At 53.3% G+C, this 16,113-nt stretch overlaps 5 protein-coding genes across 5 annotated transcripts; 2 read left to right on the top strand and 3 right to left on the bottom strand.

The window, feature by feature from the left end:
* Positions 1 to 270: 270 nt before the first annotated feature.
* Positions 271 to 1,344, bottom strand: CORC01_07877 (inosine/uridine-preferring nucleoside hydrolase; the record flags this gene model as incomplete). Its single annotated transcript, XM_022619512.1, has 2 exons — positions 271 to 1,171; positions 1,235 to 1,344. The coding sequence occupies 2 exons, from the start codon at positions 1,342 to 1,344 to the stop codon at positions 271 to 273; spliced, it is 1,011 nt and encodes a 336-aa protein (XP_022474066.1).
* Positions 1,345 to 1,883: 539 nt separating this feature from the next.
* Positions 1,884 to 3,848, bottom strand: CORC01_07876 (uncharacterized protein; the record flags this gene model as incomplete). The annotated part of the gene is made up of 3 exons (XM_022619511.1): positions 1,884 to 2,616; positions 2,674 to 3,456; positions 3,517 to 3,848. The coding sequence occupies 3 exons, from the start codon at positions 3,846 to 3,848 to the stop codon at positions 1,884 to 1,886; spliced, it is 1,848 nt and encodes a 615-aa protein (XP_022474065.1).
* A 2,298-nt stretch (positions 3,849 to 6,146) lies between these two features.
* CORC01_07875 (amidase) lies at positions 6,147 to 7,886 on the top strand (the record flags this gene model as incomplete). The annotated part of the gene is made up of 1 exon (XM_022619510.1): positions 6,147 to 7,886. The coding sequence occupies one exon, from the start codon at positions 6,147 to 6,149 to the stop codon at positions 7,884 to 7,886; it is 1,740 nt and encodes a 579-aa protein (XP_022474064.1).
* A 2,696-nt stretch (positions 7,887 to 10,582) lies between these two features.
* CORC01_07874 (AmdA) lies at positions 10,583 to 13,222 on the bottom strand (the record flags this gene model as incomplete). Its single annotated transcript, XM_022619509.1, has 3 exons — positions 10,583 to 12,957; positions 13,032 to 13,083; positions 13,211 to 13,222. 3 exons carry the CDS (start codon positions 13,220 to 13,222, stop codon positions 10,583 to 10,585), a joined length of 2,439 nt encoding a protein of 812 aa, XP_022474063.1.
* Positions 13,223 to 14,905: 1,683 nt separating this feature from the next.
* CORC01_07873 (uncharacterized protein) lies at positions 14,906 to 16,113 on the top strand (the record flags this gene model as incomplete). Its single annotated transcript, XM_022619508.1, has 2 exons — positions 14,906 to 15,518; positions 15,584 to 16,113. The coding sequence occupies 2 exons, from the start codon at positions 14,906 to 14,908 to the stop codon at positions 16,111 to 16,113; spliced, it is 1,143 nt and encodes a 380-aa protein (XP_022474062.1).

The raw sequence follows: 16,113 nt of genomic DNA, 5'->3' as shown, positions 1-16,113 counted from the left end.
CTTGGCGCATGCAGAACCACCTCTATTTGACGCGACCGGGACTGTGTCCGATGCTGAGCGGTCCCAAAGGGAGATTTCACGGCGATCAAGGTCTAGCGGGATATCAAGAAGATTACCAAGCCTCGCTCTCCGTCGAGAGGTTACATGGCCTGTCGAGGTTTGGAACATAAGCATACATGTAAGGTCCGCAATGCAACATGATTAACGACATTGAGCTTAATTTCGGAGGAGTCGGATTACAAACCGGGAGAGCTGCCCAAACGTCTCTCTCTATGCCGACGTCCCATTCACCACCGACCACGCTCCCTCGAGGTAAAGCTTGTCGAGCGCAGCAGCCGCCGTGACGTTGTCCACCTTGAGGTTCAACCAGTGCTGATTTGTGACATTCTTATCATAAACCCACTCATTCGAGCCGTTGGCAAAGACAAAGTTCCTGCCGTACGTGTTTCCGTACTCAAAGATGTCCCCGAGACCGTGCATAGCATACAGGACCGTCAAGGGATCCCACGACTCCCGAGGCTGGTAAAAGTTGTAGTAAATGTAAGCCTGCCGGACCGGATCCGAGACCGGGCCCTCGGCGAGCAGCCTAGCTCCCGAGAGCACAACCGAGCCAACCTCGGTCCCGCAAAAGACGACGCGGCCCTTCCAGTTGTTCACGACGTGCGCCGTGTGCGACGGGTTGTCGCCAAAGAAGTTGAATTCCCGGCCGGACGGGTACCCGCCGCCCATGACGACCAGCTCCGAGACCTTGCTTGCAATCAGCGCGGGTCCCGTGAGGTTGGAAACCGCGTCGGCGGTGGAGTTGAGGAGTGCGGAAAGATTCTCAAAGAAGCCGATGGAGACAATGGTCACGGGCTCGTCTGCCGTGGCGAGGATTTTGCGGTAAAGCGTGACTGCGTCGGAGGCGTTCTCCGCCTGGCCAAAGGGGAGCGAGCCGCCCGAGTAGTGGTACGAGATCTTGCTTGCGTACTCGCCCAGATCGTAGGCAAAGGTGTCGAAGAAGCTCTCGTCCGTCAATGGCCTGCGCGTGCCGATGGGGACGTCTGCGAGGCCGTAGTGGGCGAGGATGGCTGATGTCGCGGTGACGGAGTAGGTTGACGGGTAGTTGACGTTGACGCCGAGGAGGTTCACATTGGGCGAGGTTGCGGCGAGGAGCAACGCGCCGGTATCACTGTTGCGATGTTAGAGCCTGCATACGTATTTGGTGATCTTTGGGGGCTCGAGAGGCACTGACTCGCAGTCACTGAAGATGTCGGTGTCAATGATGATGTTTTTGCGCGCTGTCAATGCTGGCTGCACCGCCAGTGCGGCGAGCGCGAGCTTTACGATGAGAGCTGAGACCATGGCTGGTGAGAAGTTGTCAACTCGGATCGAGTCTGGGCTCAACTCGATGGATAGGAGCTGGAGTTGAGAAACATCGGATGAACCGGTGTTTGTTTTCTTTTAGGTGAGAATCCTTATCTTGACTCGGTAATATGAGGGGATATAAAACTGTCGTTATCAGGGTTTGACTCCGATTTTAGGAGACAGGTGGAGACCTTAAATTCAATTCAAGATGGAGTTTCCACGGGAAAATCCTCACTGTCAAGGTTCACCGTTGAAGAATCAGCCCCAGGGAGTGATATGAGCTGATAAGGAATTCTTAGTGGGTCTTGCATATTCAACGTTTTGGAGACTTCAATGTTGTTGAAATTTTGCCGTCCATTACCATGGACGAAGAAAAGGTGAAAGGAATCCGCAATCGATCAAGAGACTATGACGTTGAAGCTTCGATTCTATTGTGTGCAGTGGTCTATTTGAAGGCGGCTTATTCACAAAAAGCGCCAGTATGAGCACGAAAAACGCCAAACTCCCTGCTACACCATCTAAGTTCTATGCACTCCTCACCATCGCTTCCGAATTCTTACTGGTACCTCTCTATCAAAGGCATGCGATCCAAATGGCATAGCTCTGTGACGAGAACGAGCTTCAGCCGCACCCGCCGGATCCAAAATCTCCACGTCAAGGTCCCTCAACAGGAGAAAGACGGAGGCCAGAATCGTATTCTTCGCCAACGTCTCGCCCGGGCACCTCCACGCGCCTCCACCAAAGGGGAAAAAGTGCCCTCGCAGCGCCGACGGATTCGACAGCTTGGCTTTCGAATCATCGCGGACATGCTTCGCCGCAACCCCATGACTATGACTCGCTCCTCGAAGCGGACCGCTGGATGGATCGTCGGGGTATTCGAGGAACCGCTCCGCCCAAAAGGACTCGAGGGAGTGTTCCGTGACCCCGTTGATGGTCCGGCCCGTGTTCCAGATGGACCCGTCGAGACCGCCGAGCCAGTTGGCTGATAGGGCGGTCGTGCCCGATGGTAAAGCGGAGAAGGAATCACCGTGCAGACGGAGGCCGGCACCCACCGACTTGCGGCCGATAGCCCCGGCGACATGGAGTCGCAACGTCTCTCGGTAGACTGAGTTCAGGAGCGGAGCCGATGATAGCGCCGTGCAGTCCACTGGTGTTGCTTCACCCTTGTCTCGGATACCCAGTTCACGTCGTAGTCTTGCTGCAAGTGATTGATCGAGAAGTGTGTGGAGAATCACCCAGCAGGCGGCTGGAATGGTGTTTGCCGTTGTGCTGAAAAGGCAATGTTAGTCAAAAAATGGTAGCCCCATAAATGCCATGTAGACTTACACAAACAAAAAGCCAAGTATAACACTCGACGTCCCGGCATCGGAGAACCCGAGATCCTCATATCGCCGGACCATGTTCCTCACATAGCGGGTGCCCCAGACAGGATCGGACTCGGCGTTGCCCAGCTCCGCATCGGCATGGTCACTGTTGGAATTGCACCAGCCCCTCCAAGCGCTGAGGTTCTCGAGCATCCGGTCGCGCGAGCGGTACTGCGAGGGATACATCCAGCGAGGGCTCCCTCGGGATACAACGGGGAAGGCGTCGTAAAAGGCCCAAAAGTCTTTACAAAAGGAAGGGTAAAGCTTAAAGATGTGCCTCCCGTAGAGCGCCTCGACTTCAGCATGAAAGATTGCGTCGCGTACGAATTTGTATAGATCAGGAAGGAGGACGGGACCTTTCTTCTCAAGGGAAGCATTCTGTGGCCATAGTTGCTGCGCGAAGTTGGAAGAGAATCTGTCCATTACCAGCCGAAGATTTTCTCCGTTTAAAAAAGTAATGAAATCTTTGCGTTGATGTTCCATGATTCGTCGGGATGCGTCTGGGTGGGAGGTTGAAAGTCCTGCGCCCTTATGCTTCTCGAACGCTGAGATGTGGTCGTGTTTGAACACATGGTAGTCGGCAGCTTCCAAGCCAAAGAAGATCGTCAAGGCGTCGAAGATACCAGGCACTGGTACGAGCTCACGAGGTCCCTTGAACAACAATCGTACGCCTTCACCGGGAAGGACGTAGCAAAGTGAACTTGCAGGTGCGGAGAGAGACAAGACGGAGCCCTGCAGTCTGGACCTGGAGTTTTCATCAATGACCACGAACACAGTCGATGGGTATAGTATAATTACTGCTTACTGTAGAGGGCGGAGAAATTTCTCGGCATTGAATAGGATCGAGTAGGCATGGCCAAGTCCTGGGATGAAGTGGGGAGGTACAGCAGGCCGCCTGGCTTCTGACCTCCTGCAAGATCGGGTCTGCCAGAGAAAGCGGATGTAGGTGAAGAGATAGGTAAGAAGGAAGGGAATGCTCAAGATCAAGACGAAGCGTACAGACTCTGTGATGGCACCACGAATTCCATCGCCGAGGCGCACTTTTTCAAGCACTGAGGTGAACATTCTCGGCGTCGAGGCTGGTATCAAATCGATGTAAGACCCAGATACGTGAGAAGATGGATAGAGAACACCCATGATCCATGGAATCTTTGACTGCCTTTATTCTTTGAAATTCTGAGGACCCATTTTCACATGAAATCTTGTCCGTGTCAAGAATCAGCCGGTAATCGCGCGACTAGTCTTCTATTTCCATGAACCCTGGGAGGGAGGAAGGTGTCAATGGGGGCCAACATTACCCGCTGCCTCGACGTCCAAAGTCATCACGCAGCTCGTGTTGGTTGTGAACATGAAGACTTGGCTGGGAGGACGTGACAGGAAACCCTTGCAGGGATTCATACCTACTTTAGGCAACTCTTCAGCAAACATTCTTCAATTGACGGAACGAACGCCGCAGGAAGGCATATATCGCTTCCTTAGCAGGGCGCTTCCCCGAATCGCAGACGTCAAGTGGCTTGCGGCCCGGTATTGCATGCCTTTCGGCACTTCATGAATCAGGGCATTCTGTTTGTCAAAAGGACGAGACAGTGATCCAAGTCGGAGATCCTTCAAGATATTCTGCACGCTAGGATGTTGCGATGCGCGCGATTGGGTGCCCGGTTTGTTTGCTCGTTGGCGTCAGTGAGGTGCGCGTCAGCCGCTGAGCCGCCGCACCTCCGGATCTACCGCCGACATTCAATGGAACGAGCGTGACTCGAGTCGCATGGAGACTCGAAAAGGGAACATTGAGGTACCCATATAGACGTGAACGAGCCCTCAACTGCAACACCGACCCCAATGCTGAGCCTCCGAGTCATGGGGGCCAGGATTCGTAAGAGAGCCTCGGAGATAGCCCCCAGGAATGGCAGGGCAAGTTGTGGGACTGCGTTGTGATGCCGTATGGGATTGGGCTGAATTGTTTGTTTGTTAATGTTGTTGGAAGATGCAATATGGTCGGCTGGGGTTTGATTGGGTTGACGGGCTGGCTTTGCCGCAGGTAGGGAATCCATGTTCCAACGGGATGAATGCACTGTGACAGTCTTATGCAGTCAATCACTTGGCTACTTCAACGCGCCACGGATAATAATGACTAGCGCCACTCCCGCAGCATCCTCTCTGCTTGGCAGACGTCTTCGAGGAGGTAGGTGTGTTACGCAGGATTCCTTCTAGATGGATGGCTTAATGTGGCGATGTGAGTTGTTGCAGCCACTTCTCTATATCGTCTGGTGCATGCGGTAGCCGTCTGCAGACTCTCTCTCACTTGGGTAAAAACCAGGTCATTGGATTCAACGCAGGTGAGTTGCACAACATATTGCGGTCAGGACCCTTGCAAGGGATATCAAATTTCTATCTACCTACGTTCATACAAGTCACTGGAGGCTAGCAGCCCGATACAAGTTGATAATCCTTTCCCTCTTAGGACGGTCTGGTAGTCTGACTGCACTAGTCTTCAAGACCCCGTCCAATCACTCAAGCCTTCACATAATCAAGATTTTGAGCAATAGGAACAATGTTCGGAAGATTCAGGGACCAATACTGAGATGGAGGCGCACCGTATGTACCCTTTCTTTTTACGGTGGATGCTGTCGGGAGTGAAATAGTCCTCGAAGGGAGGCTCACCGCTCGCGTCTAGCAGCTGTGTTGACTGGCCTGAGACTGGAACTGAGTAATGATAGCGGTGTGTAATCGGAATAGTTGAAACGAATTCCAGCAGTCTGGTACTCAGATTTCGTGTTTGGAAGCCGCAGAGACTCAGGCGCGTGTACATATACGAAGGCTCATGAGTCGAGTTCCTGTAGACCGTTTTTTCACGCAAAGTTCTCGCAAATCGATCAAGGCCTGCTTGATCGACCCGGGTTTTGTTGAACCTCATTAACCTTACCATGTATAAACTCTATGCCGTGCCAGATCCGTTCCGTACGGTAAGGACCGCGAGCTCGGGGCAATGCCGCTCCCCGTCACGCGGGCCACGGTGCAAGATAATTTACCCCACACGGCCGGGCGGTACGGTAACACCGAGAGGATTCCGGCTTGACGAGCACTCAGAGCCAGTAAGTTGGGGTAATTGTTAAGCGTTCCCCACGTCCTCTGTACCACCACTTGACGCCCAAACTTGACGGCCAAGAGCGGCTTGAATTGCTTACACGATCTGTGCATTATGCCGAGGTCCATGCAATATTGAGTAATTGGCCCTTATGAGGGATAGGAGTAGGCGCAGAGATGCCGAGGTCCTGTTGACCATTCAGTGCCAACCCCACCGACTGGCGGGCATAATGAGATATTCGCTCTCACAACATAATTACATCTCAACTTACATCTCAACCATCAACCGCTTCGAAATCGCTGTCCCGTTGAGTAGTCCAAAATCCATCTCGCGTGGTTAGGAACCGCGAAAGAATGTCAGAATCGCCAGAAGCACCATGGAAAGCCATTGCTCGTCGCAAGCAAATCGAAAGAGCAGCATGTATCCCATCAAAATGGCTTATTCCTCCCAATGTTATCCCAAAGGATCCCCCTCAACCAGCCGACGGGCCACAGAACGTGCTTGATATACCGCGTCAATTCTTATCCCAATCTGAAATCTCAATCACTGAGGCCTACACCATCTCGGCCTTGCTCAAGGCCATGAGCACACGCAGCCTCTCGGCCAAACAAGTCGCAGAGGCATTCTGCCACCGCAGCGCCATAGCACAGCAACTCACAAACTGCTTGACGGAGCCCTTGTTCGCCACCGCCTTGGAGCGCGCCCAGTTCCTCGATGATTACCTCCGCCACCACGGCGCTCCTCTCGGCCCCCTCCACGGACTCCCCGTCTCCGTCAAGGACACATTCAACGTGGCAGGCGTCGACTCCTCAATGGGTCTCGCGTACCTGTGCCACAAGCCCGCAGCCTCGAACGCGCCCCTGGTCGATCTGCTCCTCTCTCTGGGGTGCGTCATCATCGCCAAGACCAACGTTCCGCAAACTATCGCAAGTCTCGATTCCGTCAATAACGTCTTTGGCCGGACCATGAATCCCATCAACCGGCTGTGCACCGCGGGTGGATCCTCGGGCGGCGAGGGCGTCCTCGTCGCCATGAAGGGTTCCATGATTGGTATCGGGACCGACATTGGCGGCAGCGTCCGCGTGCCTGCCATGTGTAACGGGGTCTATGGCTTCAAGCCCTCCAACGGCCGCCTGCCGTATGGCGGTCAAGTTCCCACGGGTATCGAAGGCATGAGCCGCACGTCCGTGCAGGCCGTTGCGGGCCCCATTGGTCGCAGCGTCGAGGATATTGATACACTCCTGCGTGAGATTGTGCCCCGGGCGGCGCTATGGGGCGAGGACTGCATGCCTTCATCGTGGCCATCCAGTCCGAGAGGGTCGTCGATCTCGGGGTGTGGTGGGAACGGGGAGTTGGTCATTGGCGTTCTGCGTACCGATGGAAATTGCAGCATCCATCCGCCACTGGCCAATATGTTGGACGAGGTGTCCTCCTCGCTTTCGCGAATGCCAAGTGTGAAGGTGGTTGAGATGGAATGTCCCCCGGCGTGGACAAAGGCACAGTCACTCATGACCAAGCTCATGGTTGTCGACGGCTCCGTCACCATGGCGGAGATGGTTGACGCCACGGGCGAGCCATTGGTGCCGTGGACGGCAGCACGCTTCAAAAAGGGGAAACCGCAGCCACTGACGCGGGTTGCAGAGCTGCAAGCGCAGCGCGCAATGTTGGAGCGGGAGATGCTCAGGATGTGGATCGAGGTCGACGAGCATGGTCGAAGGAGACAGAAGCTGGACGCCGTCATCTGTCCCGTTGCGCCGCATCCCGTGCCGCCCATTGACGGGTACAATGCCGTTGGTATGACGAGCAGCTGGGTGTTGCTGGACTATCCGGCGGGGACGGTGCCGGTTCGTGCTGTTCAGGAGAGCGATCTGGAGCTCGGTCGGCCACAGGGTGGCAAGATTCTGAGTAGTTGGGACGAGAGAAACCGGGAGCTGTGGGACGAGAGCAAGATTGATCGACGCACGTATCTTGGGACGCCACTCAGTGTTCAAGTCGTTGTACCGAGGTTACAGGATGATCGACTGGTGCAGGTCATGGCTTGTGTGGATGCGGTTTGCAAAGACAAAGGGGCCAGTATAAGCGCAAAGCTTTGAATTGAATTCCTCCAGTCATCGATAATCTATTCATTTTTCTGCAGCAAATTTCATAACAGAGTTCAAGTCATAGTCAGTCTGATTTGGGCCGCAGGTCTTCTCAGGGCATCCTCCCATCGAAAGGTATTTAGGGTTCTACAAACAAAGCCATAACGCCGGCTTCGGTGCCCAGATCCAACCCATTTATAACAACATCCCAGTCCTGGGAAGCCATGTTATGATAGTATGATGGTGCTTGGAGATCATTTTCACTCCGGATATCAGCGGCATTAGAAGGGCGGGAGAGGAAAATAATTCCACGTGCATGTCGCCGACGATGAAAGCATACTCAACGAATCCCGGATAAAGACTCCTACCGTTAGTGTATGTCTCCCTGGAACCTGGAAAAAATCGAATCACTGCTTACCTACTGTAATGGTACACCCGACAAACAGGTCTGGGGTACTGATGGTCGCTCGGTGGACACTTCACGAGGATGACTCGATGGAGTCTTGGCCATGGTGAAAGCCATGGTCTTGTCGTGGAGGTAGATACGCCAGAATATTTCACGTCTTTTTAGAAGTTCTGGCTCGTCCTTTGGGATTCTATACCGACCATGGTCGATACAAATTCTTGATGCTTTTGCCATCAGCTGCCACGACAATGCCCTTGGACAATTTTGTTGGAAAACGTATACTGACCTCTCAGTACCGGCTCCTTCAGAACCAATATCAATTGTTGGAGGCTTACCAAGACTGTGAGAGCCTGACATGCCTACATAGAGGTACTAGTATCATTGTTACCTCTCAAAAATTGTATGGCAGCTTCGAGTTTGGTCTTCAACAATTGAGAATATGCCTCGAGATCAGAAGAAGTAATGCCAATCTGGAAGTAGTAATGCCTTCTCAAGCCATGAAGCAAGAAGCAAAAACTGACGTTGATGATAGTCCAGTCTATAATGGAATAGCCGATGATGGCAAAGCACATATTTTAGCAAATTCCCCAAACTCTTGTTCGTCGACCCTCAGGACTTCATTAGAGAATCGCTGTTTCTCAGCTTGACAAAGCCGAAGGAGCTTGAGGACGCGCTCGATCGGCGGGAGACCCCTACGCTTTACCTCGGGATATTAGACTTGGAAAGAGAGGGGCGAGCTATAAGCCTGGGCAGGACTGCTGTCCTCACTGTCTGTCGCCCAATCACTCATTTGCGCAATTACGGACAACACTGTACCATCGCACACAGTGTACTCTCGGTCCGCAGCAGCATCCCTGAGAGCATCGGTGACTTGGTGAGGTGCGCCTTAAAGATGGCTCTAAATCCCTCGGACATAGACGGAAATGCTGGTATGGCTGTGACGGATGAAGGGTGGAGGCGATCCTTGAGTAATGAGTGCGACTTCGGCTGGTGAATTTCGAGAAGCTTTTGCAACGCCTGGGAGACTTTCTTGAGCGAACAGTCTACATTTTCCATTACTTCATCGTAGCGGGGAGAAATAAGGCCTCGCTGGCCTCTTGCTGCTCATGCTGGAGGTCTCCATAGCGGATACTTGTACCAGGGGACGTTCAAGAACAACGCAGTGCATCAAGTTTAACGAAGCGTTAATGAATCAATCAGTGTGCTTTACAAATAGTTCTTCTAAATAAATGGTCACCCGTGCTTGTGTGAATCTTTTGGTCTAGTATCCATCGGGGTCATGCCATGAATGTTCAGCAGATTTAAACAGGGGACTTGTCAGCGTTTATGGGAGGAACAGACACCAAAGTTGATCATTCACAGACGTGCAAGTCATGATTGAGATGTGGCCAAAGAATTCCTTAGCATCCCAGGGCCAACATCTTCTATTCATATCATCACAACTAGATTACTTCAGGCGCTACATTCATGCTTACTTCAAAACCATTGGGGTCTTTGAACAAAAGTCTTCGTGAAGGATCGTCCGTTGCTTTAATCCAGTGTAAAACCCGTGTCTGCCATTTCATCATTGGCAGACGGCCTTCACCCGACGGACATAGAGCGTTGGGCGCAGTTGTGCGGTAATGAAACGTGTCAGTAGAATCCTACCCACTCATAACCTCCTCACTCCGGAATATTCCTTACATCGTGCGATCCTGTATCTACTTACGTACCATGTTCTTGTCAAGCTGACAGCGCCATCGACGGGTCGGTACTAGGCACATGCACGCTTCGTTTAATTTGTGCAGCCTGTCAGCACTAAGACTGGAGATCATCAGGCCCAATCATCCCTGGGCCCGAGGCCCCCAACATTCATTGTGCTTATTCGAGCTCACGCTCGGTAAACACGAGAACGTGCCGAGGTAGCTGCTATCAGCATGCGTGGCTGAGGTCCCGAGGTCTTCCGAGCGCCACAGGTAGGTTGAAAGAATGGGATACACTCTAGACTTGCTGGAGTTGCTAGCTGGTGGTTTGCACAATTATAACACCCTCGTCTGTATCACCTCCATTCGTCAATTTATATGCTCTCTCTCATAGGATCGTGTTAGCTTCACGGGCCTGAGGGCCCGGAATCATCGTAACAATAACAATAGACCGCGATGGTGACATAGGGGTCGGGGGATTTCTTCTAGGCGGCGGCACATCCTGTTTCTCGCCCAAGGTATGGGTTCAGAGTGACTCCGTCGTCGACGACGCGTTATGATTAGTTCAACTCAGTATTCCTCATGTTGATGACTTCAGAAGTTGACGCCCAAGGCAGCGCTCAAGCAACATCGGTTTCCTTTGACGCCAGGGCCAAGATTGATAGGCTGCCACCGATGCGCCGAACAGTATCAAACACGTGAGAACCATTGAACGTTTTGCTCCAAAGCACCATGGCCAGACCCGCCAAGTTTGCAATTTGGACAGCAAGATGTTGATCCTCGTTCAGCGAGTCTTCCAGCTCAGTCTCTTGCAACAGATTGACAACCAAGTTGACCAATCTGCGCTCGTCAGCTCGGAGCGAGCCAATGCCAGACTCCTGAACAACCTCTGACAGAATTTCCAACCACTGCGTGAGTAAGAAGGCGCATTCCAGGTTGCAGAGGGCATGCTGCACGCTCCAGTTGAGCGTCTGGGTGCGCGCCACAAACGCGATGCCGACCCTCACGGGGATGCTGAGGGCGTGTATACACTGCAGCACGGCCTGATCCATATGTGGTGACCTGTTTCCGGCGGTGATGGTTCGGTTGGAGAACGCCGCGGCTATTTCCTGCGCGTCTCGGGCGAGAAGAAGTCGCCGGCCAGGGCTGGGGCCGACATTGAGTCGGATATAAGCCAGGCGCAGGATGGCGGTGGAGTTGAAGCCCAACGGTCCTTTGGGAGACGAAGGATCCGTCGTGGATTCATACGTCGCTTCCCAGGATTCTTGCCAAGCGCGAAGCGCAGCTTCCATCCTGTTGACGAAGTCGCCGCTGAGTGCATCGCGTGAGCCTGGGATACCCTCAGAGGCATTGCGGGTGAGGAGGATCTGTTGAAGTAGTCCGTGGATGAGTACGTAGTTTCCAAAGGAAGAGAGCGCCGTTTCGGCATGGGTACCGCGCCCCGACAGTAGCATCTGCAACTTTTCCGGGAACGGTCTCGGCGTCATGTACGTGTCTCTCAGCGTCGACCACTCGGCCTCGTTAGGCGCCTGCCAGCTCGACGTGCAGCCGGGGAGGTTGACGGCGACCTCCCGATTCAAGAGCAGCGGTGGCACGTCAAAGGCTACGGATTGCAAGTTCAGAAGGACAAAGGCGGCAAAGAGCGTGCGGCGGCGCTCCTCGAGCTTGATTGCTTCGCTCCATGGTTGGTTCGGGGGCGGGAGCTTCTCTGGCTCGGATATTTCCATGTCGCGGGCTAGCATGGCGACTTGACTGGACATGCGGAGCGCGTCACTGATCAGCCCTCGGTCGCCCCATGATGCCATCGCCATGAGCACTATCATGGCTTGTAGCAATCGGAGGGTGTTGCTCTGATCATGTGGCCCCGATCTTTCCGTGTTTGTGTCCGTATCGATCGATGTCGCAGGGAGACTTGCCGTTTCTGTCGTAACGGGGTGGTCGCGGGTCAGACGATTGATTACAGGCTGGTCCCTCTGGCTTAGGCGCCATGAGACCAGGGTTCGCGCAGCAGCGTAGAGCTGGTATGCTGAGGCCGGTTCGAAACGATAGAGGGCACCAACTGCGGCCAGCGAGAAGAGCAGCTCGAGACCAGCAGACGAGGCAGAGAAGGTGACGCCGTGTATGAACGGCAGATGGATGGCGAACCCGCGGAAGTAGCCTTCCACAAAGCGTGAGAGAGCACGATGTGACGGCAGTGTGAAAGTGTTCGGCAGCATAATGTGCATGTTCCCGGCCTCCTCCACAACCTTGCTGTATTCTTCGGCTGAAATCTTCCAGGGCCGGATTGAGTGTACTTGCCTTGGCCGTGGTGAATGCATGAAAGAATCTTGAGGGCCATGTGCGGAAGATATGTACAAGGGCATTTCTTCTGGTCTCTCTGGCTCCATTGAAGGTAACCGGATCGCAAACGGGGGCGAGGATCCCGTCTCCAAAGGCTCTGCTGGTCCGTCTCGAAGAGGTGATCGTCTCTGGTGCACAAGATTGTGAGCAGCGCGTGTGCCTTCTCTCCTGAGTTGGCTAGAGGACGAAGTCGCTTGGTCCGCCTCCGCCTGCGATATCTCGACCATCGAGGAGGCAACGTGGAAGGGGGCCGTTGGTAGAAAGGAACCTGCCAACTGAGCGTCGTCCAATAGAAAGTCGAACTCGATGCCCTCCATTCCGGCCAGTAGGTCCTGCGTGAGCGAGTCTTGAAATGACGGCTCGGGAAAACCTGCCGCTGCATCGTACAACGCTAGACTGTTGATGGGTTGAAGGGCGGTACCCTGGGGTTCTAACGGCTGCGGCCTATCACCGCACCCATGCTGATTAAGGAATGTTGATCCTGCTTGTCTTGACGAAGATGGTTCTGCGCCAACGTCATCACTGGTCTCCGTTTCGGGTGGCATGTTTCCAGACGCTTCGGCGATTGTCGTTTCTGCCAGCGGTCCGGAGAGGTCATCAATGTTTTCTGTGCCGCAGGCGGCGTGCGATATCCGCTGATGCCTCGATAACAGATCTCTGCGGAAGAATTAGCGAGGGAGGATCGGGACGACGTTGTATCTGCCGATCATACAATTCATGATCACTTACCGTCGGGAGAACCTCCGGCCGCAATCGCATAAGAAGGGCTGTTCTCGGGTGTCTACGCGCAAGACACGGTGAGTCTCTGGTTACAGTATTCATGTAAGAGGTACAACCGGATGGACCCCGGCTCGTTGGCTCCAGGGAGCATTGTGTGCAGTTCGCGGCAAAGGGGGGATCTCGCGTACGGGTGCGTTCATGACGTTCGAGGTGTTCGTATCGCTTGAATTGCTTCTGACAGAATCTGCACGGCGGGACACTACGACGTGGCCGGCCCCGAGTCGCAGACATGACGAGATACGGAGACTTGGAGATAATAATTCAATATTCAATGCTTTGTGATTAGCATGGGTGGTGTGCAGTCTGTGGCCGGGAGATGCTGTGACGTCTGACTAGAACTCTTCATCCTCAGACGGGCTCGGTCCAGTAGGAGACAAAAGCCGTTGGGGTAGAAATTGGTTTTAACCCCGATTCCAACGGTCATCAACTGCAAGTGGATACCCGAATGGTTCCAGATGCGTCGCCAGCATTACTCATCAAGCGTAATCATTAAGCGGTGATATATTTCTGGTAGTTCCCTATTGGTTTAAAAGGTTTATTTGTCTTGATGCACGGAGAGGAGACACTTATGGATTTATGTATAGAATTAGCGGAGTCGTACTTGACGCTCAATTCACAGGAGGTCGCTGGAGGGATCAAACCCAGCACACCCATAGTCCGGCTTGCTGTCAAACGGGTTCTAGTGCAGCCCCTGTTATCGTTCTCATAGTGGGACTTAGACTAAAACAGGCCAGTCTGGCCCTAGTTGCCGGCCATCCAGATGGACCCCTTCGAGACGTCGATTTAGTTGCCCTTGAGGGCCGTCGTGGCGAAGCAGGGCGGCGGCGTCTCACTCGCCCAGTCGCCCCTATGGATGCCTGTCTTTGGCAATGCGGCCGTTATTGTCATCCCAGCCTTCGACGGTTTTGCGGAGGGTGCCGAGCTGGTCCATGTTCCAGTCGGGTCAGAGAGCCTCCATGTCCATGTTGCCCCCGAGCGTCTGGGAGACCTTCTTGCGGTCCCAGGCCGAGATGTCGAGATACCGGCTCTTTCTGCGTCTCAGGCGCTTTTGGGGTTGGTTCACTTATTGATGAGCATATTACTGAAACGCGGCACAGTTCATAATAATACTTGCCTGGTTGGAGAGGCTTCGATGGGTTACTGCTATCATCCAATTTCGCATACAAGGTGGTTTCCTGTATCAAAATCTTGATCCCGTCCATGTTACACTTTCAACTAGTAAATGAACCAAACATGGGCTTTTTCGGGTAGGATTCGAGTACCGCAGCGATGGGACATCTCGTTTCGTTGTTCTAAGATCGACCGCAGATCACCTCTAGAAATCCTTGTGATTTGTCCCTACTTTCATTGTCGAAGGAAAAGTTTCACAAAGTTCTCTTTGAATCCCAATCTTGAAGAAGACTCCTTTACAAGTAGTGAGCACATTATTATGCAGTCATGGCCAAGAACTACTAAGTCCGGTGGATGAAGGGGTGGACTATTTTGACCCCAATGTTGGAGAAGAAATTGCCCGCATCCACACAAACAGTCACCAGGATTTGATGAAGGCATGATCATGCCCAATTACTCATATCAACTGCCATGACGTGTCCAATCAGTCTTTCAGATCAGTCTCTAATCCATTCTTGAGTGATAAGGACTGCCTAATTCGATGTCCGATGGTGAGATTACGTCAACCTGCCTTTCAAAGCTCCACTACGGGAAGGTTATTCCCGGTTCCTAATGTTCTATCACATTCATCAGCACAAGTAAGGAATCGCAATTCAGATAAGCACGGTTGCTCTGTTAGTTATCTATATATATGTAAGAGCTAGCCGGGTCTGATGAACATCTCTGCTGGCCTTCTCCCAGCAGCTCCCAACATCTTACCTGTACTTGACCATTTCCACACTCCCAGACAATACTCCCCCAACCACATCTTGACAATGGCAACTCAGCAAGTCTTCAGACTTCCGCAGCGCACGTCCACCCACGACCTTGTCGTCGGAACCGAGCCCGTCCCGGAGCCCTCGTCCAACGAAGTCTTAGTCCGCATCCGCAGCGTCGCTCTCAATTACCGCGATTTTGCCGTGGCGAATGGAAAGTACCCGTTTCCCGTCAAGGACAATGTGGTACCTGGATCCGATCTCGCTGGCGACGTCGTCAAAGTGGGAAGCCATGTCGACGACTTTGTTCAAGGCGACAGAGTCGTCTCGACCTTTGATCTCAGCACCCCTTACGGCCCCATGAAGGACTGGAATCACAGCCTTGGAGGCTGTCTTGACGGGGCTCTCCAGCAGTATATTGCTCTCCCGAGCTCTACCTTGGTCAAGGTGCCGGAGGAAGCCAAGCTCAGTTACTCTCAACTGTCTGCGCTTGTCTGCACCGGAACCACTGCTTGGAACTCTCTTTACGGCAATACTGCTCTCAAGCCTGGCCAGACTGTGCTGTTCCTCGGTAATTCCTTTCTGAATTTTGACTGCTCCTTGTTGGGTGCTTGAGAGTCTGACATGATCTTAAAGGAACCGGTGGTATTTCAATTACTGGCCTCATCCTCGCCAAAGCAGCTGGCGCAACCACCATTATCACTTCGTCTTCCGACTCGAAGCTGGAATACGTCAAGGAGACATATGGTCCTGACCACGTCATTAACTATAAGACGACCCCAAACTGGTCACAGGAAGTCTTGAAGATCACAAAGGGCCGCGGTGCTGACTTCATTTTTGAGAACGGTGGTGCCGGAACGATTGCCGAGAGCATCAACGCCGTGGCGTACGGCGGCTCCATTGCCGTTATCGGGTTCCTCGCATCGTGCGAACAGAGCAAGATGCCTGACGTTGCAGCACTCGTTTTGTCCAAGGGTGCTGTCGTGCGCGGCATCATGGTGGGCTCGAAGCAGCACTTGGAGGAAGTCATGCGTTATGTCGTAGCCCGTGAGTTGCAGGTCCCCGTCGAGAAGGAATTCGCCTCTGGCAGAGACGATGTCATCGCCGCCTTTGAGTATCTCACCAGCGGCACTCACATCGGCAAGGTATGCATCCGTATGTCTTGA

Source organism: Colletotrichum orchidophilum (assembly GCF_001831195.1).
Source record: "Colletotrichum orchidophilum strain IMI 309357 chromosome Unknown Scaffold_64.1, whole genome shotgun sequence".
Lineage (NCBI taxonomy): Eukaryota > Fungi > Ascomycota > Sordariomycetes > Glomerellales > Glomerellaceae > Colletotrichum > Colletotrichum orchidophilum.
This window is presented reverse-complemented; position numbering and strand designations above follow the sequence as displayed.